The sequence below is a fragment of the Panicum virgatum genome, chromosome 9N, assembly GCF_016808335.1.
Source record: "Panicum virgatum strain AP13 chromosome 9N, P.virgatum_v5, whole genome shotgun sequence".
NCBI classification, from domain to species: Eukaryota; Viridiplantae; Streptophyta; class Magnoliopsida; order Poales; family Poaceae; genus Panicum; species Panicum virgatum.
The window spans coordinates 2,477,028-2,502,054 of NC_053153.1; the positions used below are offsets into that span (position 1 = coordinate 2,477,028).

Below are 25,027 nucleotides of genomic sequence, written 5' to 3' on the forward strand. Positions count from 1 at the left end.
GGATCTAGAAATGTTCACTTAACAAAACCATTAGTCACATTGATTGCGTTGTCATACGATCACCAAAATCACTCAAAATGGCATAAAAGGTGCCATGTTCATTACAGGTTTTTTTGTGCACTTCATCATGACATCATTGCCTTCACAGTATGGTGCATTTAAGATCAATTACAACACCAACAAGACTTTCTGGTCTATCAGTGAGTTGATCAACTACTGTGTTGAAGAAGAAGAGAGGCTTAAGACTGAGAAGATGAAGGATGTTGTTAACATGGTTGGCAACCTCAGCACTTCAGGCACTCCTAAGAATCAGCATGAGTCAGGTAGCAGCAAGCAAGGCCAGAAGAAGTTTAAGAAGAAAGAGAACCAGAACTTTGGTCCAAGGAACAACAACAAGTTCAAGGGCAAGCAGTCCCAAGGTGGAACTATAAGAAGGGGGGAGCGAAGCCTAAGAGTGGCGGATGGGAACATGGTTGAAGTCGAAGGCGTTGGAAGCTTCACCTTAGAATTGCCGGGCGGCTTCCAGCTTAATTTAGATGATGTCCTTTATGTTCCTATTTTAAAGAGAAATATTATTTCAGTTTCGCGTTTAGATAAATCTGGACATGTGTGTGAGTTTGGCAACTCTGTTTGCAACATTAAATTTCATAATATTAGTGTTGGCCTTGGTCATTTGCAAGGCGATCTTTATTTGCTCTCTCTTGATGATAATCATTCTGTAATGAATGTCTGTGATGCGATGCATAAGCGTAAGCATGATAATGAGACTTCTTCGAAATTGTGGCATTGTCGCCTTGGCCACATTTCGAGGGGGAGAATGGAGCATCTCATTAAAGATGAGATACTTCAGGAGTTAGACTTTTCAGATTCAGAGCAGTGCATCGACTGCATTAAGGGAAAATATGCTAAGACTATTAAGAATGGAGCGACTAGAAGTATGGGCGTATTAGAAATAATTCACACAGATATCTGTGGCCCTCTCTCAGTCACATAAGTAGACGGTTATGATTCTTTTATAACATTTACTAATGATTATTCCCGCTATGGACACATTTACCCCATTCAAAAGCGTTTAGACGCTTTAGAAATATTTAAGATTTATAAAGCGGAAGTTGAGAAGCAGCACAACACCTCCATTAAAATTGTAAGATCAAACCGGGGAGGTGAATATTATGGGAAACACACTCAATATGGTCAGATTAAAGGACCATTCGCTAAGTACTTAGAAGAAAATGGCATTAGAGCGCAATACTCTATGCCAGGCGAACCACAGCAAAATGGAGTTGCTGAGCGACGCAACTGTACACTGCTTGACATGGTACGGAGCATGCTCAGTTATTCTAATTTGCCTGTGGAGCTGTGGATAGAAGCATTAAAAACAGCTGCTCACATACTTAATCGGGTTCCATCTAAGTCAGTTCCCAAGACACTTTTTGAGCTGTGGAATGCAAGGAAAGCGTCACTTAATTATTTAAAAGTGTGGGGCTATCCTGCTGAGGCTAAATTATTTGATCCGCAGCAAAAGAAATTAGATTCTAAGATGATAAGCTGCCACTTCATTGGGTACCCAGAAAAGTCTAAGGGGTACATATTCTATTGTCCTGGTCGTCACACTAAGTTCGTAGAAACCAGACAGGCTATGTTCCTAGAGGACTCAGGAGTTAGTGGGAGTTTTCCAAGGAGGGAAGTGAGTCTCGAAGAATATGGAGCCCACAGAGGTATATCAGTTTATATCAGTTTATATCACCAGTAATTCCTCCAGTTCAGGTAAGTGACGCCATGTCATCTACTGCTGCCCAGCAGGAGAATATGGAGCAAATGGTTGAGAACCAAGTGCAACCTGCACCACAAGATCAAAATTCTCAACTAATTCCTCAACCTGTTGTGATTGAACCAGTAAGAAGGTCGCAACGGGCAAAGAGATCAGCTATTACTGATTATTATGAGACATATTTAAGTGAGGATGTATATGATATCAAGAATGTAAGTGACCCTACCACATTCAGACAGGCAGTGTCAAGTGAGAATTCCACTAAATGGATTGAAGCCATAGAAGATGAATTAAGGTCTATGAGTACTAATAAAGTATGGGATTTACTAGAAATTCCTGATGGAGTCAAACTAGTAGTTTGTAATTGGGTCTATAAAACCAAACGTGATTCCAAAGGGAAGGTCGAACGATTCAAAGTTAGGCTCCTAGCAAAAGGGTTCATACAGAAGGAAGGAATTGATTATAATGAGACCTTTTCTCCTGTGTCTACCAAAGATTCTTTTAGAGTTGTCATGGCATTAGTAGCCCATTTTGATATGGAGCTACATCAGATGGATGTTAAGACTGCATTCCTAAATGGAGACTTAAATGAAACAATCTTTATGGCACAGCCATAAGGTTTTGCCATAAAGAGTAAAGAACATATGGGATGCAAATTAAAGAAGTCCATTTATGGACTTAAGCAAACGTCCAGGCAGTGGAACCTTAAATTCGATGAGGTCATTAAGAAATTCGGATTTAAGGAGAATGATGTGGATAGCTGCATCTACATCAAAGTTAAGGGTGGAAAATTAATAATTCTAGTACTATATGTGGATGACATACTATTAGCGTGCAACGATAAGAACATGTTGCATGAGAAGAATTTCCTCTCATCCAACTTTGATATGAAGGATCTTGGTGATGCCTCATATGTCCTTGGCATTGAGATACATCGAGATAGAGCCCAAGGAGTGCTAGGATTATCTCAGAAAGCTTATATTGAGAAAATACTTAAGAGATGTAAGATGGATAAGTGCAACACTTCACCTATTCCTATTCAAAAGGGCGATAAATTTAGTCAAGCACAATGCCCTAAGAATGATTTAGAAAGAGAAAGAATGAACAATATTCCTTATGCATCAGCTGTCGGAAGTCTGATGTATGCACAAGTTTGTACGCGTCCAGACTTGGCATTTGCAACCGGAGTTTTTAGTAGATATCAGTCAAATCCAGAATGGGCTCACTGGGTAGGTGTCAAGAAGGCGTTAAGATATTGCCAAGGCACCAAAGATTACATGCTCACATATAAGAGGACAGACAATCTTGAGATTGTATGTTACACTGATGCTGATCTTGCTGGTGATGAAGATGATAGAAAATCCACTTTTGGATATATCTTCACTCTGGCAGGGGGAGCAATTTCATGGAGAAGTGGTAAGCAAGGTGTAACTGCTGCATCTACGATGCAAGCTGAATTTGTGGCATGTTATGATGCAACGGGACAGGCAGTGTGGCTTAAGAATTTTATTCCGACATTAAAAGTTGTGGATAGTATCTCGAGACCTATCACAATGCACTGCGATAATCAATCTGCAGTATTCTTTTGCGCAAATGATAAGTTGTCTGGTGCTTCCAAGCACATTGACCTCAAGTATCGTGTCGTTAAAGATAGAAATCGGGACCGCACAATTAAGATTGAGCATATAAGTACTACAGTAAATATTGTGAATCCGCTCACAAAAAGTTTATCACCAACCCTCTTTCATAAACATGTCCTAGGTATGGGTTTGGTTGATACTTTTTGATCAGGTCCTGGTTTAGGGCCATTAATATTTCCCCAAATAAGAATAAGTATCCTGACAAAATTTTTCAGTAAAACTATGGGTAATGTTGTCCCAGTATGCCATTGTGCTGCTGACGATGCATTGGTCTAGTACTTGCTGTTTTACGGAGGATGGATTTTAGTTTAAGTTAAGTATGAGTTAGTGACATAATAAATTAAGTTTAAGTTAGGAATAAGTTGTTGACCTTCGGTCAAGGGGGAGAATGTTGGTTTTGTTTTTGTTTGACCTTGGTCAGCAACAGAATCAACAGAAAAGGAGGGATATCTCATCCCGTGACCTTAGGGATCAGTTCCCTGCAACCTATCTGCGATTGCCTTGATCGGGAGTCAATCCTAAGCCCATTGGGCTCGGCCCTGGGCCTACAATGCTTATAAATAAGATGGGGTTGACCCCAAGGTTAGCAACCTAATCATTTTCCACCATCTACCAATCATTTAGAGCACTGGAAGGCTCAAAAGCGCGAGCACCACCTCCGGGGTAGTGCCGGTGGCGTCCTGAAGGTCGCCGCTACACCGCCAGGACCCTCAAGGAGCGGCTGCGCTACATCCCCGACACCGTCAACAACATCGACGTGGTCACGTCTACACCAACTTCCAGGGACGCCATGGACACCACTAATGCTAGTATAAGACCGAATCTAATTTATTCCGCATCAGTTAATGTACTAGAGATGATCTTCTTTGGATTAGTGATCCTGATTAAGTAAGTTTTGTTAGATTCAATTCCTAACACCGCCTGGGCCAGCACAGCAGTATGACAGACAGATCGAGGCGCAGAAAGCTTTTCTACGGTGGCCGGCCGGCCGGTGTGCCAAGTAAACTGATCGTAGATCGATGAATCTGCGACTAGACACTAGTACGTACGCAGTGGCGGAGCTGGGAGTAATTCCTAGAGGGGCCAATTTGCCTTGCGACAATCAATGTGTACATAAATGTGTGTGGTACTGGTTGCTTTTATATAAGTTATTCTCTACAAGCGCTTCAGTTTATCATTTGGCGTTGAAAAAACAGGATGACATCAAAATTTTGTTACATTAATTTTGCAGCAAGACCTAAACAACCTGCTCTTTTGCACACAATTCTACTCACAGCACGCGTCAGCACTAGCTAAAGAAAACTACAAATGGATAGTGCCACTCGGATCGTAGTGCTAAACAGGTGATCAGCCAATTGATTAATCAGCCAATTGATTAATCAGCCAATTGATCAGCCTCTAATCGCCTGCAAATCTTTATGGAAGGGGGCCATGGCCGAGGTTTGCCGAGCTGTAGCTCCGCCAGTGTACGTACGTAGTCATAGCCCATGGCCATCTCTCGATGATCGATCGCCTGGCCCTGGCCTACCGCCACTACGTAGTGTACGTACGTAGTAATCGCCGTCGTCAGTCACAGTGTGGCATGGACGATGGACGCAATAATTCCCCCCGGCCCTGCCGCGCATCAACCGCCAGAACAACTGCCTGTGAAAAGCGAGACCCACCGCCACCGGGGGAGCGAGGCAGCCAAAGCAGCCACACTGGCCACCGCCGGGCTCAGCTCGTCGCGCGGTCAGAGCTGAGGCTGCTGGAGAAGACGTACGCCTGCTGGCCGGCGGGGACACGGACGGCGAGCACCTGCAGGGGGCAGGCAGGCGATTAAAGCGATCAGGGTCGGGGCGGAGGCGATAATGATTAGTACGTCGCCTGCTTTAGTTGCTTAGCCGCGTAGGGGAGAGGGAGAGGGGAGGTAGGGATCGGAGGGGCCGGCGGGACGCCGCTTTCGCCCTGCACTATCATGGCTGACGATCGCGAGCTGATCGATTAAAGCGAAAGACGATGACGCGTCCGGCAGCTGGGGATTTGAAAGCGCCGGGGGTTGCGTTGCGCGCGCACAGAGATCGCCACCGGCTCATGCGACTTTCCTTTTCTTCTTCTTCCTTGGCCCGACACCCGCCCAGATCCTTCGCCGGCCGGAGATCTCTTGGTTAAGGTCTTGTTTGGGACCGAGTCCTCAAAACGCACGCCGCATTTAAGCGGTAAGCGGCCGACGGAAGCGACGCCCCAACGCGCGACGGACGCAAGGTGTTTGGCGGGTTCCGGAGATCTCGTTTTTTTTCCACCCACGTTCATTCACTCGATTATTGCGTGGCTGGCGATGCCCCAACGCGCGACGGACGCAAGGTGTTTGGCGGGTTTTTTCTGCGTATTCCGCGGAAACGCAGCGCCAACGCCGTCCCAAACACGCCCTAAATTATATATATATATATATATATATATATATATGCTTGTGTATCTAATCTATATTACCCGGACACACCACACATGCATGTGCAGTGCGTTCGTCCAGGGCGCTTTAATTTGTTCATGAGAGAGCATGCAATGCAATGGTGCCTTCATCGAGAGCTAGCGCAGCCGACAACAAAGTTGAGCAGCAAGGGATTGCATGTTCGTAAGCAGCTGCAAGATTAATCGAGAGCAATTTCCGTAGCCGAAGCACCTGGGCCGTTTCCGTAGCCGATGATGACGCACACCCACCAGTTAAAAGTATGAGTGAAATAACAGCTCACCATACCGGCAAACAGCGCCATCGCCGACAGAGATCATTCGGGAGCGCACTAGTAATCCGAAACGAATCATACTCTACGATATTCTCCCCAACTCACTCGAAACATTTTTCTAATATAGATAGCAGTTTCAGACGCCATAGTATGAGTGAAATAACCGTCCAAGCAGCAGCTAATCATCACCACCAGGTTTAGATGCATCATCTCATTAGCAAAATTGAAGCTACAATGATTCAAGCAACAGCAGCCACAAGTCATATTAATCCTAATACACACACGTACCAACCACTGATGAAGAGCCAAATACCGAAACAGAATAGAATATTTTGATGCGCGTCAATACAAGCCCAAGCTAAACAGCATCCAGGCGAATGTGCAAACCCAAAACATGCATTGTTCATGACGCGCACATAACCCCGTAAAACAATAACCAGCGTGCACCTAATTATACGCCAAGTGGTATGATTGCCACTTGGGTCTGGTAACATCAAAAGACCTATGATCTTCAACTACTATTACGACCAATGATGGTCTGAATAGTTTAGTCGACTTCCTCAATCTTGGGGCCAGCACCACCAGCAGCAGCCGGAGCATCATCCTCCATTCCACCAGCCATGTCAGCGCCTGCGCCCTGGTACATCTTGGCAATGATGGGGTTGCAGAGACCTTCGAGCTCCTTCATCTTGTCCTCAAACTCTTCGACCTCTGCGAGCTGGTTGCTGTCCAGCCACTGGATTGCCTGCTCAACAGCATCTTCAATCTTCTTCTTGTCGTCCACAGGCAGCTTGGAGGCGATCTTCTCATCCTGGATGGTGTTCCTCATGTTGTAGGCATAGTTCTCCAGGGAGTTCTTTGCCTCAGCCTTCTTCTTGTGCTCCTCATCCTCAGACTTGTACTTCTCTGCGTCCTGGACCATCTTCTCAATGTCCTCCTTGCTCAGCCTTCCCTTGTCATTGGTGATAGTGATCTTGTTCTTCTGGCCGGTTGTCTTGTCTTCAGCAGAGACGTTCAGAATACCATTAGCATCAATGTCAAAGCACACAGTAATCTGAGGGACACCCCTAGGAGCAGGGGGGATTCCAGAGAGCTCAAATTTCCCTAGGAGATTGTTATCCCTGGTCCGGGTTCTCTCACCCTCATAAACCTGGATCAGCACACCAGGCTGGTTATCGGAGTAGGTGGAGAAGACCTGCTCCTTCTTGGTTGGAATGGTGGTGTTCCTTGGAATAAGGACAGTCATGACTCCTCCGGCAGTTTCAAGACCAAGAGACAGTGGGGTCACATCAAGGAGGAGAAGGTCCTGCACCTTCTCATTGCCCTCACCACTAAGGATTGCAGCCTGAACAGCAGCGCCATAGGCAACAGCTTCATCAGGATTGATGCTCTTGCATAGTTCCTTTCCATTGAAGAAGTCCTGCAGCAGCTGCTGAACTTTGGGGATCCTAGTCGAACCACCAACAAGGACAACATCATGGACAGTGCTCTTATCCATCTTGGCATCCCTCAGGCACTTCTCCACAGGCTCCATACACTTCCTGAATAGATCCATGTTAAGTTCCTCAAACCTGGCTCTGGTGATGGTGGAATAGAAATCAATGCCTTCATAGAGAGAATCAATTTCAATCGTAGTCTGGGCTGTAGAAGAAAGTGTCCTCTTAGCTCTCTCACATGAAGTCCTAAGCCTTCTCAAAGCCCTGGGGTTTCCAGTGATATCCTTCTTGTGTTTCCGCTTAAACTCTTGGACAAAGTGGTTCACCAAGCGGTTGTCAAAGTCCTCCCCACCAAGGTGAGTGTCACCAGCTGTGGCCTTCACCTCAAATATACCCTCCTCAATAGTGAGTAGAGAGACATCAAAGGTGCCACCACCAAGGTCAAAAATAAGGACATTCTTCTCGCCAACACTAGTAGCTTTCTTGTCAAGACCATAGGCAATCGCAGCAGCAGTTGGTTCATTGATGATACGCATGACATTGAGACCAGCAATAACACCAGCATCTTTAGTTGCCTGCCTCTGGGAATCATTGAAGTAAGCAGGAACAGTGACCACAGCATTCTTCACAGTTGATCCAAGGTAAGCTTCAGCGATCTCGCGCATCTTGATAAGAACCATAGAAGAAATTTCTTCAGCGGAGAACTGCTTCTCCTCACCCTTATACTGCACTACAATCATTGGCTTATCCCCTGAGCCCGGAATAACCTTGTATGGCCACATCTTAATATCACTCTGGACAGAGGCATCAGAAAACCGTTTGCCAATAAGACGCTTAGCATCTGCAGAAATTCATAAAAAAGAGACATTGTCAGAATCATCATTTGAACACATAGATATACTTATCCAAAATTCACTAGTGATAAGTCAGTTCAAAAAATAATATTAGAATTTTACTGTTTTATTTGTCAAATGTCTAAAGATGTAGTGGACCAGGAGAAGCAAGATATCATAATACACCACAAAACAGTTTGAACTACTATGCAAGGTACCAACCAAACAAGAACATTCATGAACAGTAACAGCTTGTGTGATGTGGCAACATAAGTTTGTGGCTTAGAGAACTTACATGTGCAAAATTTCTACTAGCATTAAAGATTGCAATATAATTTAAGTACCAGATGTGCATGTCAATCATACTTAATTGGAAACTTTAACAAATAATCCAGATCCAGAAGAGCTTAAAGCATAACAGAAGCCACAATGAAAGTATTACGCCATGCTATTATACATGGCCATAGAAAAGGTAACCTATAGGTCATTTCCATGCGTGAATAAAATATAGAACAGTTCCAACTATGCAGGCTGAATTATATAGTTGTTATTAACTATCTACTACAGTCCAGAAGCTGCCAAAAATATAATAGCTCCAACTTGCAGCAACACAACAAATAATTCCAAATAAAATTTGTCTACAACCTAGGGGCTACAACTGATTCAGAAAGCACTGAGCTAGCAAAGCACTGTCCTGTTTAAACAAAACAAAATTGACTTATTGACCATTCAACGACTTAGCAACTGACATATAAAAGATATTTTACCATATGGCATGGCATTGTCGTCATACATCATATCCATGTGTGCGAAATTTTTTGACAGATATTTTTTAAAGACCATGTGTGCGAAATCATAATAAGTCATAAAGAGCAATAGTGTGGCAAAAATGTGTCCTATGGGAACTCCTGCACAGATAAAAGAAATCTATTTTGTATAAAAGTAAAATGCATGATAACAATCGACTAACTTTTGTATACAACAATAATGCAATTCATTAAGGGTCAAAAGCAGTTTCAGCATGACCTACAGGTGAACTCAGCGGGTGTGTCAGCGATACATATATATCTAGCACAGATTGATTATCTCCAAACAAAAAGAACTTATGTATTCAACAAGTGAACAAACAAATACATAAAAATAAGTGATAAAGGATAGTCAAATCATCCACGGTAGTCCAGTATCGTTTCTTTCATCAGATAAATTTACGACAATTCTTAAAGTAAAAGGATAAAACAATTCCTACTCCTAAATCCAACATATGTCATGTGAACAGACTAGAAAACAGAACAACATTCCAGATCAGATCTATGCCGACTTAAAACACCCCGTAGCGGACAGACCAAACGATTCGCTTTTAGCTAACTAACAATGGATCGAGCACAACAAACGGATCCATCGCGAAAAATCCATATTATGTAGATAACGACGAGATTAGACTCGATCACGCGGAATGCATCAGAGACAGAGCCGTGGAGGGGACGTGCTTACCAAAGACGGTGTTGATGGGGTTCATGGCAACCTGGTTCTTCGCGGCATCGCCGATGAGGCGCTCGGAGTCGGTGAAGGCGACGTACGACGGCGTGGTGCGGTTCCCCTGGTCGTTAGCGATGATCTCAACGCGGTCGTGCTGCCACACGCCGACGCACGAGTACGTCGTGCCCAGGTCGATGCCGATCGCCGGCCCCTCTCCCTTGGTCGGCGCCATTGCTGCCCTCTAGATGGCTCGCAGCGGCGGCGAAGGCTGATTGGATGAGGAGGCTGCTAGGGTTAGGATTCTCGCGGCTGCGCTTGGAGCAGAGGCGATTGCTGGTGACGAGGTTTTGAGACGAAGCGAACGGCGAGACTATATATCGGGTGTTGACAGCCAAAGGCACCGAGCGGTGTAACCGGTCTGGCCGGTCCAGGTAGAGTTCGATTACAATTAGAGTTTTTCATAGATTTATATTTTGTAATATGATTTCTTGCGGGACAAGTCTACCCACCCTATAAATATAAAGGACCACGGTCGATTGAGAAATCCAATCGATCAAAATACATCAATACATTACTTTTCTTTATGTTTATTGCCTTTACTTTTGTCTCTAAACCCTAGCTCCTTCCAACCCTTTTCTGCTATTCTTCCTTCGTCTCCGCGATATCTGAAGGCGTTCTAGGTGGTCTGCCGATCCTAGAACAACCCTACGCTCGTTTGCCCTGACGGAGTCCCTTCCGGGCGAGCGTTCGTCGGATTTCGCCGTTCTGCACCGGCGAACCAATCTGACCGGTTACCCCGACCGGTCTGACCGGTCTGAGCATCGGCGCTGCAAATTGTGCCGTCGCTCGTTGCGCGATCAAGCGCGTTCGTGTGTTGGCCCTAGACTGGCGCCAACATCGGGTTTGTCGCCCGCGCTCGTGGGCTGCTAATTTGGCCCACTAGAAGTTTTTTGCCCCGCTTGCTAGTGGGCCGAATTAGCCTCATGAATGAATTAATTAATCACCTCATGAATGAATGAATTAATCAAAATTCCTCTCTGATATGCTTGTGGCTTTAGTAAGAAAACATTAACTGAAACCAAAAGAAAAACTTGAGGGCAGTCATCAATCAATCCATAACGGAAAAGATAGCAATATTGCAATTGCAGCAATCCTCCAAACTTGGAGTAACAGTAGCATGTATGAAAACATGTGTTAAATTGAGATGCTAAAATAGCTTGCCTGCGGGAAAACATAAAGAACTCGTCTTCCGGCTCATCATCCTCGTATACATTTAAAAGTGGAGAAAATAAAACCCTAGTGGATCTAAGAGGAGCAGCCCCTTGGTTTACATTTGCAGAAGTAAGGTGACACGAGAACAATAGGTACATGAATATTTTTCATTTACGAACTCACAGTTGAGACAACAGCCTATTCGGCTGAACTTAAATGGCTGGGCTAAAGCTGCTGCTGGAGCAACCAGCCAGCACCAGTCTGTAGCAGCTTGATCTCATCTTCAAACTACCGATACTGATTTCGGGTATAAAAGAAGTAGTGTTTTTTCTCTCTCTAGATTTGGATTTGGACTTCTTACCTTGCTGACGCTGGCTGGCTGGGCAGCAGCTCCGGCCCAGCCATTTAAGCCGAGCCGAACAGACTGCAATTGCCTCCTCATGCATCACCCTGCAAAAGCTGCAGAGTGTCTCCCCTCTTTTGAGTGGAGACCTGGCATTTGGTATGCCCTAAAACATTTTATTTTATACAAACAAAGGATAACTGAAAATCTACAACATATGATTTGAAATTCAAAATGCTGTGGGGAAAATATCTTCCTAGTGGGAAGTCGCAAATACCTCAACATCTTGTATACGGAATTTTAATAACAAACATTAAGCATGTCAATTTTTTATTACTGAAAATTGGCAATAAGTTGAACTGTTACCCACTCTAATTTTATAATTGTGTACTTAACAATTGAAGGATGAGATAGTAACTCTCACTCTTACTCTCTTTCGTCAAATCTTTAGGCCTGATAAGTGAAGTCTTCGTGAAAGATACGGTGGACTCTTTCAATTTTTATTATAACAATAAAGTTAATAATTAAATTATTGGTCAAAAATAGCAAAAATTGAATATGCATGTGCATCTTGTAAAAATGTGAGGAGGGAGTAATCGTTACCGAGGATGAACTGGACCGTGTTCACGCTTTGACGTCTCGACGATTCCAACAGCCGGCATCCAAAAACACGGCACACCACCTCGGACGGAAACCACTCGACTTGTCTGGTCCTCTGAGGCCCATGCCCCAGCGGCCACGGCGAACCACCACGCGTAACACGTGTCGTTTGATGAGTAGCACAAGTAACATAAATTTTGATCAATAATTAAAGATATTAAATAAAAGCAGTTTACGAAATTAACTCCACAACCTTTGCGATACTTCGTGAGACGAATCTAATGAGGTTTTTGATCGTATGATTAGAAAATAATTATTGTAGCATCACTGTAGCCACTCATCAATTGATTACTGTTCGTCGTAAAAAATTGTACCCATTTATAAAAAAGTTTAGTAGCGCAAGTTTGGGTAGCACAAACAAAAAAACACACACAGCGGCACTCACTTTCTGCCACTCCGATCTCCTCCTCCCCGCCTCTTCTCTCTCCGTCTCCCTCTCCCTCCGTTGGGTGGAGAGCGCTCGTGTTCGTCACTCCTCCCGCTTCCTTTCCCCGCACTCAGATCCGCGGCCGTTTTCCGATCCCCGCACCTCGCGCGCGAAGGGCATCTCGAGCCCTAAGCGCGCGCGCGCGCGCCTGGTGGCCGGCGAGCGCCGAGCAGGCCTCCTCCCGCTGAACACGGGACCACCTCGAGGGGATTTTTTTTCCCCTTCTTCTCCGCGGCCGTCTCCCTCCTCGTCCGATGGCGGGCCGGCGCGGAGCGAAGCGAAGGTCCACCCGTGCTTCGATTGATTTCTTCGTTCGTTGGTAAGGAATCACTGCTGGATTGCTCGGATGGTGGATTGTTGTCCGAGTGAGCTTTTTCTATCTATAGGATCTTAGTGCACGCTGCGACAAATCAGGCAATCAGCAATCAAATCTAGATCATGGGATGGATACTCCGCGCCATTCATGCAGTTAGTTGCGGTTTTGATTGATGGATGGTGGCTGCTTGGCTCAACTAACTGAAACCCCATTCCCCTCGTTAAGTCCGCCCGTGCCTTGTGCTCGGGGAGTTGGGGAGGGATTCCCGGTTGTGTTAACACTTACTAATGGTGGAAAATAACGGAAAAAAACATTCTGCATATACTAGGATACTGAAATTGCTAAGTGAAGCCTGAAATTCACGCCATCTAATACTTGTTTATTTTGGTCATCATAGTTAGGTGTATCCTGTTTGTTCTACCTTGGTCACGGATTCATTTATTGATATGCATTATGGCTGCTGCTTATTGCTTATGCATTTCTTACATTGACATTATTTTACTCATCATAATCTTAATGCTGTGGTTAGAGGCACATGGTTTGTTCAGGCTGAAGCTGGTGGTACATGTGAATAGCAGGGCCTATCTTCTGTCTCTGATTTTGCTTCTAAGCAATGGCCAATGTAAGCAAACACGTGCAACCTTCAAGCACAGCAGGAAACGACAGGAAGTACCAGGGCACATTGGTTGCTTCTCCAGCAAAACCCATTTCACCTAAGTGCATGAATCGCATTGTGCCATCGAGGCAACTGATATTGGGTGGTGATTCACTGGGACATGTGGCATCATTTCTGCTTAAGATTGTTGTTCTTGAGGCAGTAAGAAGAGTTTCAAAAGCAAGATGCCCTTTCATATGGAATTCTGTTCAAGCATTGCAAATTCTTGTGTATCCCCCATTTAGCTGGATTCAACGATGGTCACCACTCAAATTTATTGTGCAAGGAATTCAGGTTATTTCATTTCTCTGGTCTTCAAAGTCCATGTTTCTTTCTTTTTCTTTCTTTGAAATCAGTTAGTACTTTCAAATACCACTTGCCAAGATATTGTATTATCCCTTGACCTAGATGAAATACATGAGGGAGAGGGAATGCTATTTTGTTATTGGTTAGCATTTGTTTATTAGATTCTTCCTATTGAGTTAATCATATAATACTATAATACCTCGACATTTGTCTCCTTTACTCACAATCATAACATGTTTGGGATGTATAGTTTATTTGTGGTTCAAACAGCTAACCTGGAACAATTTTTCTCAAAAATTAACATAGATCGAGCAACATTATTTGTCGATATATTCTAAGGATTTTCAAATATTCTTTCTGTGGCAACCTGTTTTTAGCAGTCTTTTCTTTTTGTTACTAAAGCAATAAGAGAGGCTATTTTAGGCTTTCACTAGATTGCACGTTTACATTTTTGTAGCCTTTGACAAACATTGGCAGCAGAACACAGCTTGAGCTACGTCCTGGTTTTATCCCTCCAATGCACTCATGTGTCAGTTTATATAAAGTTTTTTTTACCTGCCTTTTGAGCCCCATGTCAAGCTCCATGAAAGTGCTAGTCAACCTGTGTCCCATGATGAAATGTTCTGACCCACACTCTCTTAAATATGAAGAATTCTACTTCACTTAGAGCTGGCATAAAACTAGGAGTTCGTTTTGGAGCATTGGTTATCTTGCACACCGGGCTCCTCGAAGCAATCATCCAAGCTTCTAGTCAGATTAAGAAACCAAAAACAGTTTCCTAAAATATGCTAAGTGCTAGAGCGAATTGTAGGGTGGTACCTAGCCCATAATCACCAATAAGTGGGCTAGGCAGCTACCTTTTAGAATAGCGACCATAAATGGGTACACCTTATTTATATCCGCTGCAGCACTTCATGAGAAGACCTGTACTTACTGTGGAGAATCCCAGGTCAATTTATCGCATCGTTCGGCTGGCTGGACGGCTGCTGGACGCGGGCTGCTGGAAGGCTGCCTTTGGCTGAAATGGGTCCAGGCATCCAGCCGAGAGCAGCCTAAAGTATAGCAGCCGAACGGAGTGTATGTGATTAGTGCGCTGTAGATGCTCAATCAAATCTATTGTGAGTTCTTATTTGGATCATTTTCTTCTTTACTACGTTGCTGGATACTTGAAGGGGTTGCATAGCACATCAGTTTCTATGCATTCCAAATCGGCATTTTGTTGTTTGCATAATTTTTTCTGCATTACAAAATGACATTTTATTTTCCCAAATAAAAAGAGCCTCAAACGACTGATGATATTTCCTCTAATGCAGAAACTATCCATGCCGCTGTTGTTTCTGTCAGTCACAACAACATTACGTGAGCTGTCTTCTAAGCGTGATGATGATCCGGACAGCAATACCAATACAGAACATGCTGAGACACCTCCTGAAGCAAATGAATCAGCATCAACTTCTAGCACAAGGTTGGTTAAAACTTAAGAAATAAATAAATAAATATCTCTTAGTTTATACAATGCTTTGCTGGTTTCTTGTTGTTGAATCATAATATTCCTACTATTCTAGTTCTTTTGGTATACTACCGCAGCAACGAGATAGCGGTACGAACAGAGGTCTGCCTTTTTCAATGACATGATTGGTTTGGCTTGTTTTAGGGATGTTTCTGATGGCACAAAGGAAATAGTGCAAGAGAATTGGCTTGTGTTACTTTTCAGAGAACTTGAGAAGCAAGGCATCACTTTGCCTGAGAGGTGACTTTCTACTTTACTCTTTGCTCATAGGCATCATATTTTCTACTGTTGGAGTATTGGTCCTTGAGTTGAGAGTATAGTTTGATGGATAAGTCTTTGCTGGTTAGTCAGCATTGTCCTTGAGGGACAGTCTGTACTGGTGGTCTTTGTGGGGCTGCTGCAGCATCTTTCCTTACTGCAGCACGTAGTGGTCTTGCTGCCCATAGGACAGCATCTTAGAGGACAGCATATTTGACTGGTTAGTTTTAGCTTTTAGACTAGCATCTTAGACTAGTTTGGCATGTGCCTTGGCTGCCTGCACCTGGCTGCCTATAAATATGTACCCACCTCTCCCGTGGAGAGTATGGCATTGTGAGTGTGAATGAAGAAAACCCAGAAAACTTCCCCAACTTGAGTGTCATCCTCTCAGCTCAATGAGAGTGAAAATTGAGCTGCTAACATCTGGTATCAGAGCCGTACTTTCCTGTAGGTTGGATATCTCTTGCTCCTCCCCTTCCCAAGCCGCGGTAGCAGCCCAGCCACCACCACCAGCAACTACAGCAGCAGCAGCAGCCGCTGCAGCTCCGGCTGCCTCTTCTTCCCCGTTCCCTTCCCCCTCTCCACGCAACAGCCCCTTGGAGGCGCGCCATGTCCGACGCACCGTCTCAGCGCTCGGTCGCCTCGAGCGCACGGCGCCAGCGAGACGCCGAGCTCGCCGCGGCAGAGGAGCGCAGGCGAGCGACGGCTCAAGCCGCTGTAGCAGCGGCGAGGGCGGCCAGGCTGGCTGCAGCGGAGCTGGCAGCGGCCAGGGCGGAGGTGGAAGCAGAGGAGGCGGAGGATGCAGCGCGTGCGGCGGAGGTCGAGGTTGAGACCTTGCGCGGCAGCCTCAGCGGCTCCATCGCCAGCGACGCCACCGCCGACGAGGACCTTGAGGAGTTGGAGAGGGAGAGAGCGCGAGAGCGGACCGCGCGGTGGGCAGCAGCCCACCCCGGCGGCGGCGGCCTGGACGGCGGCGCGCCCGGCGGCGGTCCAGGGGCCCGCGCGCCCGGCGGCGGCCTTGACGGCGGCGCGCCCGGTGGTGCGCCCGGCGGCTGCCTGGACGGCGGCGCGCCTGGCGGTGCGCCCGGCGACGGTCCAGGGGGCCGCGCACCCGGCGGCGGAGGCCGCGCGCAGGGCGGAGGCGGCGCCCCTGGCGGCGGCGCGCAGGGCGGTGGCGGCGCTCCTGGCTGGGGTGCGCTCGGCGGCGCCCCCGGCTACCACGGCCTCCAGGCGGTGGTCAGGGACGTCGGTCCCGGCGGTGGGTGGCCCACCCTCACCAAGACCAACTACGTCGAGTGGGCCGCGGTCATGGAGGTGAAGCTCCAGGTGCGGCATATGTGGGAGGCAGTCCGGTACGGCGACGTCGACTACGATGAGGATCGACGGGCGCTGGATGCTCTCATCGCAGCAGCCCCGCCCGAGATGCAGTTCACGCTTTCCAAGAAGCGAACTGCCAAGGAGGCCTGGGACTCCATCGCTGCGGCACGTATCGGCAGCGATCGCGCCCGCAAGACCACTCTCCAGGCACTTCGCAAGGAGTGGGAGAACCTGGCCTTCAAGCCAGGTGAGGATGTTGATGACTTCGCCCTCCGTCTCAACACTCTGCTGCAGAAGGTGGTGCAGTTCGGCGACGACACCTACGACGAGGAGAGAGCCGTCGAGAAGCTCTTCCGCTGCGTCCCCGAGAGGTACAGGCAGACCGCTCGCTCGATCGAGTCTCTGTTGGACCTCTCCACCATGACGATCGAGGAGGCGATAGGTCGCCTCAAGGTCATCGACAGCGACGAGCCACAGCCTCCCTCGGGAGGCATCTCCATCGGTGGGAAGCTCCACCTCACTCAGGAGCAGTGGGAGGCTCGGCGCGGTGACAGGAGGAGGGGGAGCCCTCTTCCTCGACTGGTGGCCGCAAGCGCGGCAAGCCGCGAAAGGGGCGCGGAGGTGCCCAAGCCGGGGCACGAGGGCGCGCCGAGGGTGGCGCCCGCGGAGATGCTCAGGGCGGCGCCGCTGACAGGCCCAAGGCGGCACGAGACGACGCCTGCCACAACTGTGGCAGGCCCGGCCACTGGGCCAGGGACTGCCCGCAGCGGAGGCGTGGGGGCCAAGCCCACGTCGCGGAGGCCCAGCCGGATGACGAGCCGGCTCTGTTCCTACTCCACGGGGACATGGAGCCGCAGCCGGCGGCACCGCCTGTCACCGCTCTACTCCACCTCGACGAGCCGCGTGCCCGAGTTCTCCTCGGCAACGGCTCCGACGACGACAGGGTCGATGGCTGGTACCTCGACTCCGGCGCCACGCACCACATGACCGGGCGGCGAGAGTTCTTCTCCGACCTGGACGTCGATGTAGGTGGCTCCGTCAGGTTCGGGGACTCCTCCGCCGTGGAGATCAAGGGCGTGGGCTCCGTGATCTTCACCGCCAAGTCCGGAGAGCACCGGATGCTCACCGGAGTCTACTACATCCCGGCGCTGCGGAACTCCATCATCAGCCTTGGGCAACTCGATGAGAGCGGCTCCCGCGTGGTGATCGACAGCGGGGTCCTCCGCATCTGGGACCACCGTCGCCAGCTTCTCGCCAGGGTGGTTCGAGGGAAGAACCGCCTCTACATTCTCCATGTCGGGGTGGCCCAGCCTCTTTGTCTTGCAGCTCGCAGGGACGACGAGGCATGGCAGTGGCACGAGCGCTTTGGGCACCTCCACTTTGAGGCCCTGAAGCGGCTCGGCGCCAAGGAGATGGTGCGAGGCCTCCCGTGCCTCGACCACGTGGAGCAGCTCTGCGACGTCTGCGTGCTGACGAAGCAGAGGCGGCACTCCTTCCCCCAGCAGGCGAGCTTCCGAGCCAAGGAGCGGCTCGAGCTCGTACACGGGGACTTGTGTGGCCCGGTGACACCGGTCACACCAGGAGGACGGCGCTACTTCCTGCTGCTCGTCGACGACCTCTCCCGCTTCATGTGGGTGATGATCCTCGGCAGCAAGGGAGAGGCTGCGGACGCCATCAGGCGTGCTCAGGCCGCTGCGGAGGCGGAGAGCGGCCGCAAGTTGCGCGTGCTGCGCACCGACAACGGCGGCGAGTTCACGGCGGCCGAGTTCACGGCGTACTGCGCAGATGAGGGCATCCAGCGCCACTACTCTGCGCCGTACAGCCCGCAGCAGAATGGCGTCGTCGAGCGGCGCAACCAGACGGTGGTGGGGATGGCCCGGGCCCTCCTCAAGCAGAGGGGCATGCCGGCCGTCTTCTGGGGAGAGGCGGTGGTGACGGCTGTCTACATCCTCAACCGCTCGCCCACCAAGGCACTCGACGGCATGACGCCGTATGAGGCTTGGCATGGGCGTAAGCCGGCGGTCTCCCACCTGCGGGTCTTCGGCTGCCTCGCGTTCGCCAAGGAGCTTGGCCACATCGGCAAGCTCGACGACAGGAGCACTCCGGGAGTGTTCATCGGCTACGCGGCGGTTCGAAGGCCTACCGCATTCTCGACCCGGAGACACAGCGTGTGCGCACGGCGCGCGACGTTGTGTTCGACGAAGGGCGAGGATGGGCGTGGGACAAGGCGGTGGACGACGGCTCGGCTCCGACGTACGACGACTTCACCGTCGAGTACGTCCACTTCGAGGGAGCTGGGGGAGTAGGCAGCTCTTCTTCGCCGAGCGTGCCTACCCCGGTCCCCGAGCCTCCACCGACTCCGGCGCCCGCCACTCCGGCGGCACCACGCCCTTCAGCTACGACTCCGGCTGCGCCGAGTTCCTCAGCTGTACCACCACAGCCGGCGACGCCGCGCACTCCAGCACCGACAGCCATTCCTCCGGGCACGCCTACTCCAGCACCTGCTCACAGCCCGGTGGAGTTCGCTACTCCGCTCTCTCACGACGAGGAGCGCATCGACGCGTACCACGACGGTGAGCCGCTGCGGTACCGTACGATGGAGGACCTTCTCGGCGATCAGCCGGTGCCGGGACTGGTGCCTCACGACCTGGAGGCGCAGTTGCACCTCGCATGCGACGACGGCGAGCCTCGGTCTTTTGCAGAGGCCGAGGGACACGCGGCATGGCGTGCCGCGATGCAGTCGGAGATGGACGCGGTTGAGAAGAACCGCACTTGGGAGCTTGCTGATCTCCCTCGCGGTCACCACGCGATCACCCTTAAGTGGGTGTTCAAGCTGAAGAGGGATGAGGCCGGCACCGTCGTCAAGCACAAGGCTCGCCTGGTGGCACGAGGTTTCGTGCAGCAGGAGGGAGTCGACTTCGACGATGCCTTCGCTCCCGTGGCACGGATGGAGTCCGTGCGACTCCTTGCGCTAGCTGCCCAGGAGGGCTGGCGTGTCCATCACATGGACGTCAAGTCGGCGTTTCTCAACGGCGACTTGAAGGAGGAGGTCTACGTGCACCAGCCGCCGGGGTTTGCGATCCCCGGCAAGGAGGGTAAGGTGCTACGTCTGCGCAAGGCCCTCTATGGCTTGCGGCAGGCCCCGAGGGCGTGGAACGCCAAGCTGGACTCCACGCTCAAGGGGATGGGCTTCGAGCAAAGCCCGCACGAGGCGGCCATCTACCGGCGGGGCAATGGCGGAAATGCCCTGCTGGTGGGTGTCTACGTCGACGACTTGGTGATCACCGCCACCAAGGATGCGGAGGTGGTGGCGTTCAAGGAGGAGATGAAGGCCACCTTCCAGATGAGCGACCTGGGGCCTCTCTCCTTCTACCTGGGGATCGAGGTGCACCAGGACGACTCCGGGATCACACTTCGACAGACCGCCTACGCCAAGCGCGTCGTCGAGCTCGCTGGGCTCACCGACTGCAACCCAGCTCTCACTCCGATGGAGGAGAGGCTGAAGCTGAGCCGTGACAGCACGGCGGAGGAGGTGAACGCTACTCAGTACCGGCGTCTTGTGGGGAGCCTCCGCTACCTCGCCCACACACGGCCGGACTTGGCGTTCTCCGTCGGCTACGTTAGTCGGTTCATGCAGCGACCGACGACGGAGCACCAGCAGGCCGTGAAGAGGATCATCCGCTATGTTGCGGGGACTCTCGACCACGGTCTCCACTACCCGAGGTGCCCTGGAGCGGCACACTTCGTCGGGTACAGCGACAGCGACCACGCCGGCGACATCGACACCAGCAAGAGTACGAGCGGGATCCTCTTCTTCCTCGGCAAGTGCCTCGTTAGCTGGCAGTCGGTCAAGCAGCAAGTGGTGGCCTTGTCCAGCTGCGAGGCCGAGTACATAGCGGCCTCCACCGCGTCGACTCAGGCGCTCTGGCTCGCTCGACTGCTTGGTGATCTACTCGGCAGAGACACTGGAGCAGTGGAGCTCAGGGTGGACAGCAAGTCCGCTCTGGCCTTGGCGAAGAACCTCGTTTTCCACGAACGGAGCAAGCACATCCGGGTGAGGTATCACTTCATCCGAGGCTGCTTGGAGGAAGGAAGCATCAAGGCGAGCTACATCAACACCAAGGATCAGCTTGCAGACCTGCTCACCAAGCCCCTTGGGAGGATCAAGTTTCTTGAGCTTTGCTCCAGGACTAGGATGGTCCAATCTTCCCACAAGACGACGCGCAAGACTTAGGGGGAGAATGATGGATAAGTCTTTGCTGGTTAGTCAGCATTGTACCACTGCAGCATCTCTTTGCTGCAGCACATGGTCCTTGAGGGACAGTCTGTACTGGTGGTCTTTGTGGGGCTGCTGCAGCATCTTTCCTTACTGCAGCACGTAGTGGTCTTGCTGCCCATAGGACAGCATCTTAGAGGACAGCATATTTGACTGGTTAGTTTTAGCTTTTAGACTAGCATCTTAGACTAGTTTGGCATGTGCCTTGGCTGCCTGCACCTGGCTGCCTATAAATATGTACCCACCTCTCCCGTGGAGAGTATGGCATTGTGAGTGTGAATGAAGAAAACCCAGAAAACTTCCCCAACTTGAGTGTCATCCTCTCAGCTCAATGAGAGTGAAAATTGAGCTGCTAACATAGTTATGATCTATAAAATGAAAACACTCTGTGCTGCTGGCAAGAAATTTCCATGTAGATTTTGCAGTGCTTTTTTTACCGTGCTTCAGGATATTGTAACAGTAGTTTAACCTTAAGAAGAGAAGTTACATGTGATAGGAAAAAAATGCAGAAGTATGTTGCAGCCTATGTTATCTATGTTCAGGGTAGATGCAGCTTCTAAATTCTGAAATTATTGAATTCTACAAAGTAGCTGTTATATTGTGTTGGTAATCCTTTGGAGTGTGAGTTGGCCCTGAATAGCTCTTTGAGTTTGTTTATAATGCTATTATCTCAAGACAAAAATGAAGAAGATACCATATCATTTTTCTGATCAATCCTATTGCCACTGTAGTGAAGATACAATATTATTTTTCTGATAAATGCTATTGCCACTGTAGTCTTCTTATTCTTCTTCTTTCGAAGAAATGGCTGTAGTCTTTCAATCAAACCATATAGGCCTCTTTACCAGTAAGCTAATACATGTCTGAAATGAGTAACCTATTTCCACGAAACTGAGCCTAGATGGATATTTCAGGTTCACAGAAGATGAGTTACGCAGATTTTATGTCGCAGCAAATGGTGACTTTTCAAGTTTACTCTCTTCGGTTAAGAAGACAATTCGTTGGAGGGAAACATTTCACATACTTACATTGCAAGAGCTTGATAAGTGGTCTCACTTAGTCTTTTGGCATGGATTTGATACAGTGCTTCGGCCTTGTTTAGTAATTCGTCTTGGACTTGCATGCTCTAGTATACCACCTCGTGATAGACCTCGTTTTGGCCAAGCAGTAGGTAATTTTTCAACCTGTTTTACCTTTACATTTATTTATGTGTGTTCTTGATGATTGTCATTTTTTCTATTTGATAATGTCATTATGACACCAAAGTTTAGAGCTGCGTAATCAAATCCACAGGTAGTATCTTTCTGCTAGCAAGATATCTTCTACTAGTGGAAGCATTAGCAATGTTATTAAAGCGTCTAATCGAACCTAGTCGCCATGGCACCGATAAGGTCCTTATCGGACGATTAGTCGCGATTAATCAAGCGATAAGTCCGAATAATTGGGGTTTTACCTAGTCGCCTCAGTACCGATTAGGACAACTAATCGTCATTAATTGGAGGACTTGATAACCATAAGCGTTAGCCTCAGTTTGTCATTGTGGTGCTTTTTTAAGGCATATCCTTCTCTTTGTTTCTTTTTTGGGTATAGAAATTAGTTGAAAACATTTTTTTTGGAGCCATGGTCTTGAACTGTCAAAACTGAAACCGCTAAAGATCCATGGAACTAACTAGACATAGTGCATAACTACAAGCCCAAACTGGGTGGTTGCTATTGAAAACATGTGATCTTTGATGTGTTTTTTCTTTGGTTCTCTTACCATTGAGAAGGTAGTATAACTTGTTTTCACCTTTACCTTCCTCTGATTGGCTTGCAAGAAAATTGGCTACTATCTCACTGATGTATTTTGGTTCAGTTTCTCAAATTGACCATGGTGTTGTCAATTTGATCAATGAAGAAGATCCAAGAATTACTGTTTTGCTGGATTGCTATGGGATTTCTCCATTCAGAATTCCAATGCAAATGATGAGGTCATTTATCACTGTAGTTCAAGAAAACTACCCAAATCGTCTTGGAGTATTGTTTGTCGTCTGCCTACCTCCAGTTGTCAGAGTTATTGCACAGACATTTCTACAAGTAAGTCAATATTTTCACCCGCATGTCATTCAATTTCATTACTTCTCTTTTGTATTGTGTTTTCAGCTCCATATGTGTTATTTTATTTCAATGATGAATTGTTCATATTCCGTGCTGTAATTAAGCCTATTATGCTAAGGTTACAAAAAGTTTTCACTACAACTATGGGTTATTTTTTATGTCTAATAAGCAAAATATTGATGTTGCGCCGTCAAGCCACTGTAACCATTGTAACATCTCCAGTTTCTCTTGAAAACAAAATATCTTTGTTCTAAACTTGCATGCCAGATCATGGAGATATGCATGTTCAATGGGCGTACCCAGTGCCGTAGGCTTCCCGCACCGTGTGGGGTCTAGGGAAGGGTTGTTTTTAAGCCCCAAGCCTTACCCACACAAATGTGCAGAGGCTGGGGCTCGAACCCGGGACCTTCCGGTTACAGACGGTAGGCTCTACCACTGCACCAGGCCCGCCCTTCTAGATATGCATGTTCAATGGCATATGGAATTTCTAATCCAACAACCACATACGGCCTTGTTCGGTACCTTTCGTGAGCAGACTTGCCCTTAATACTGGATCCTGATGGATGCAGCTTGTGAAATGGGGCAAGCCAAACATTTGAAAAGATGGAACTATGATGTCTATGCATTTTTATGTTCTAGCCATGAAATTCAAGGAGTACCTGCTATCAACAATGTCCGTCTTGTATATGTGATCATGAGCTTATCATGACCTTTTTCGGTCAGTGGTGGGTAGTGGGACTGGGACCTGATTCCTTAATGAGCATAACTGCTTAAAATTTGGAAACCCATACGGTTTATTCACCTCTACACTCTACTTTCATGCTCATGCCAAAAAAATTCCAGCCGACTGCCCACACTTCCTTTGCTGGTTTTGTAGTAACTACAGTTTGTTTTTTCAACCAGAGTTGATAACCTACTCAGGATACAGGCTAACCAAGTTTGAATAGAAGTTAAAATATTCTGTAGCAAGGACTGGTTTAACATGACAAACAACTTTGCATTGGTAGATTGGAAAATGATATGGTACTTATCACTTACTTCCATACAGGTATTGAAACCGTCTACAAAGCAGAAGTTGCGTTTTGAGGGAGATTCGTACAAGAAGACTTTGGCAGAGTTCTTGCAGGTTGTGCCCGCATTTCTAGGCGGCAAATGCAGCTGCCCGCAATGTAAGAAACCTCGTGATAGGTCAGTAATACAGGCAGGGGAAGGGAGCAAGAGCCAGCCTCGCCTAATCAGCGCTGATGATGGATCACCTGCCACAGATTTTGACTTCGATGATGCAGAGATCCTATCACCTTACACCTGTGAGAACACCGTCAGGGCTGCGATAATTGGCCTGCTTATGGTGTGCATCTTCATCGCGTTTCTGGCTGGGATGAACGATCCAACTTCGGTTCCACCCAGTGCCTGAGTTATGGAGATGCCTTCTCTTAGAGCTTAGAGATTATCAGCTGTGTTGCTGTTAGAATTCATAGGGTCTTGTTTTTTTTCTTCTTTTGGGCAGTTTCTCTTCGGTTATCTCCAGATCAGCGTATTGTGCACTGGATCTCACCAATGTGCGTGCAGATGAATAATAACTTGTGTCTGTCGAAGTGTGCATCAAGTTGTTTTTTTTATTTTAAAAAAAACAGCATCAAGTTGTCATCGGCAACACAGTCCACTGACAATTCTTTGCGTCCGAAGATGTTAATAGATTAATGGTAATGGCTCGCCCAGTGTGTTTCTTTCTTTTAATCCATTAAACTATGTAGGCTGTAGCTTTTTTTCCCCA

The 25,027-nt window shown here is 48.2% G+C and overlaps 2 protein-coding genes across 3 annotated transcripts; one reads left to right on the top strand and one right to left on the bottom strand.

Moving 5' to 3' along the window:
* Nucleotides 1–6,327: 6,327 nt before the first annotated feature.
* On the bottom strand, nucleotides 6,328–10,231 carry LOC120689764 (heat shock cognate 70 kDa protein 2-like). The gene is made up of 2 exons (XM_039972162.1): nucleotides 9,892–10,231; nucleotides 6,328–8,408 (listed from the first exon to the last, which is right to left on the bottom strand). The coding sequence occupies exons 1-2, from the start codon at nucleotides 10,106–10,108 to the stop codon at nucleotides 6,679–6,681; spliced, it is 1,947 nt and encodes a 648-aa protein (XP_039828096.1). The 5' UTR covers nucleotides 10,109–10,231; the 3' UTR covers nucleotides 6,328–6,678.
* A 2,215-nt stretch (nucleotides 10,232–12,446) lies between these two features.
* On the top strand, nucleotides 12,447–24,971 carry LOC120692486 (SEC14-like protein 5). Of its 2 annotated transcripts, none has more exons than XM_039975799.1 (7): nucleotides 12,447–12,837; nucleotides 13,364–13,783; nucleotides 15,109–15,260; nucleotides 15,450–15,545; nucleotides 22,071–22,327; nucleotides 23,012–23,232; nucleotides 24,302–24,971. In XM_039975799.1, the coding sequence occupies exons 2-7, from the start codon at nucleotides 13,448–13,450 to the stop codon at nucleotides 24,665–24,667; spliced, it is 1,428 nt and encodes a 475-aa protein (XP_039831733.1). In that variant the 5' UTR covers nucleotides 12,447–12,837; nucleotides 13,364–13,447; the 3' UTR covers nucleotides 24,668–24,971. The 2 variants fall into 2 exon arrangements, with proteins under 2 accessions (XP_039831733.1, XP_039831734.1); XM_039975800.1 differs by lacking the exon at nucleotides 12,447–12,837 and adding an exon at nucleotides 14,745–14,913 and having other exon boundaries at nucleotides 13,640–13,783.
* Nucleotides 24,972–25,027: the final 56 nt, after the last annotated feature.

Coding starts and splice junctions, on each gene's coding strand:
- LOC120689764 (XM_039972162.1), bottom strand. CDS start 10,108: ATGGCGCCGACCAAGGGAGAGGGGCCGGCGATCGGCATCGACCTGGGC. Junction 8,409..9,891: donor CCCCATCAACACCGTCTTTG/GTAAGCACGTCC, acceptor GAATTTCTGCAG/ATGCTAAGCGTCTTATTGGC.
- LOC120692486 (XM_039975799.1), top strand. CDS start 13,448: ATGGCCAATGTAAGCAAACACGTGCAACCTTCAAGCACAGCAGGAAAC. Junction 13,784..15,108: donor TTATTGTGCAAGGAATTCAG/GTTATTTCATTT, acceptor CCTCTAATGCAG/AAACTATCCATGCCGCTGTT. Junction 15,261..15,449: donor GCATCAACTTCTAGCACAAG/GTTGGTTAAAAC, acceptor GGCTTGTTTTAG/GGATGTTTCTGATGGCACAA.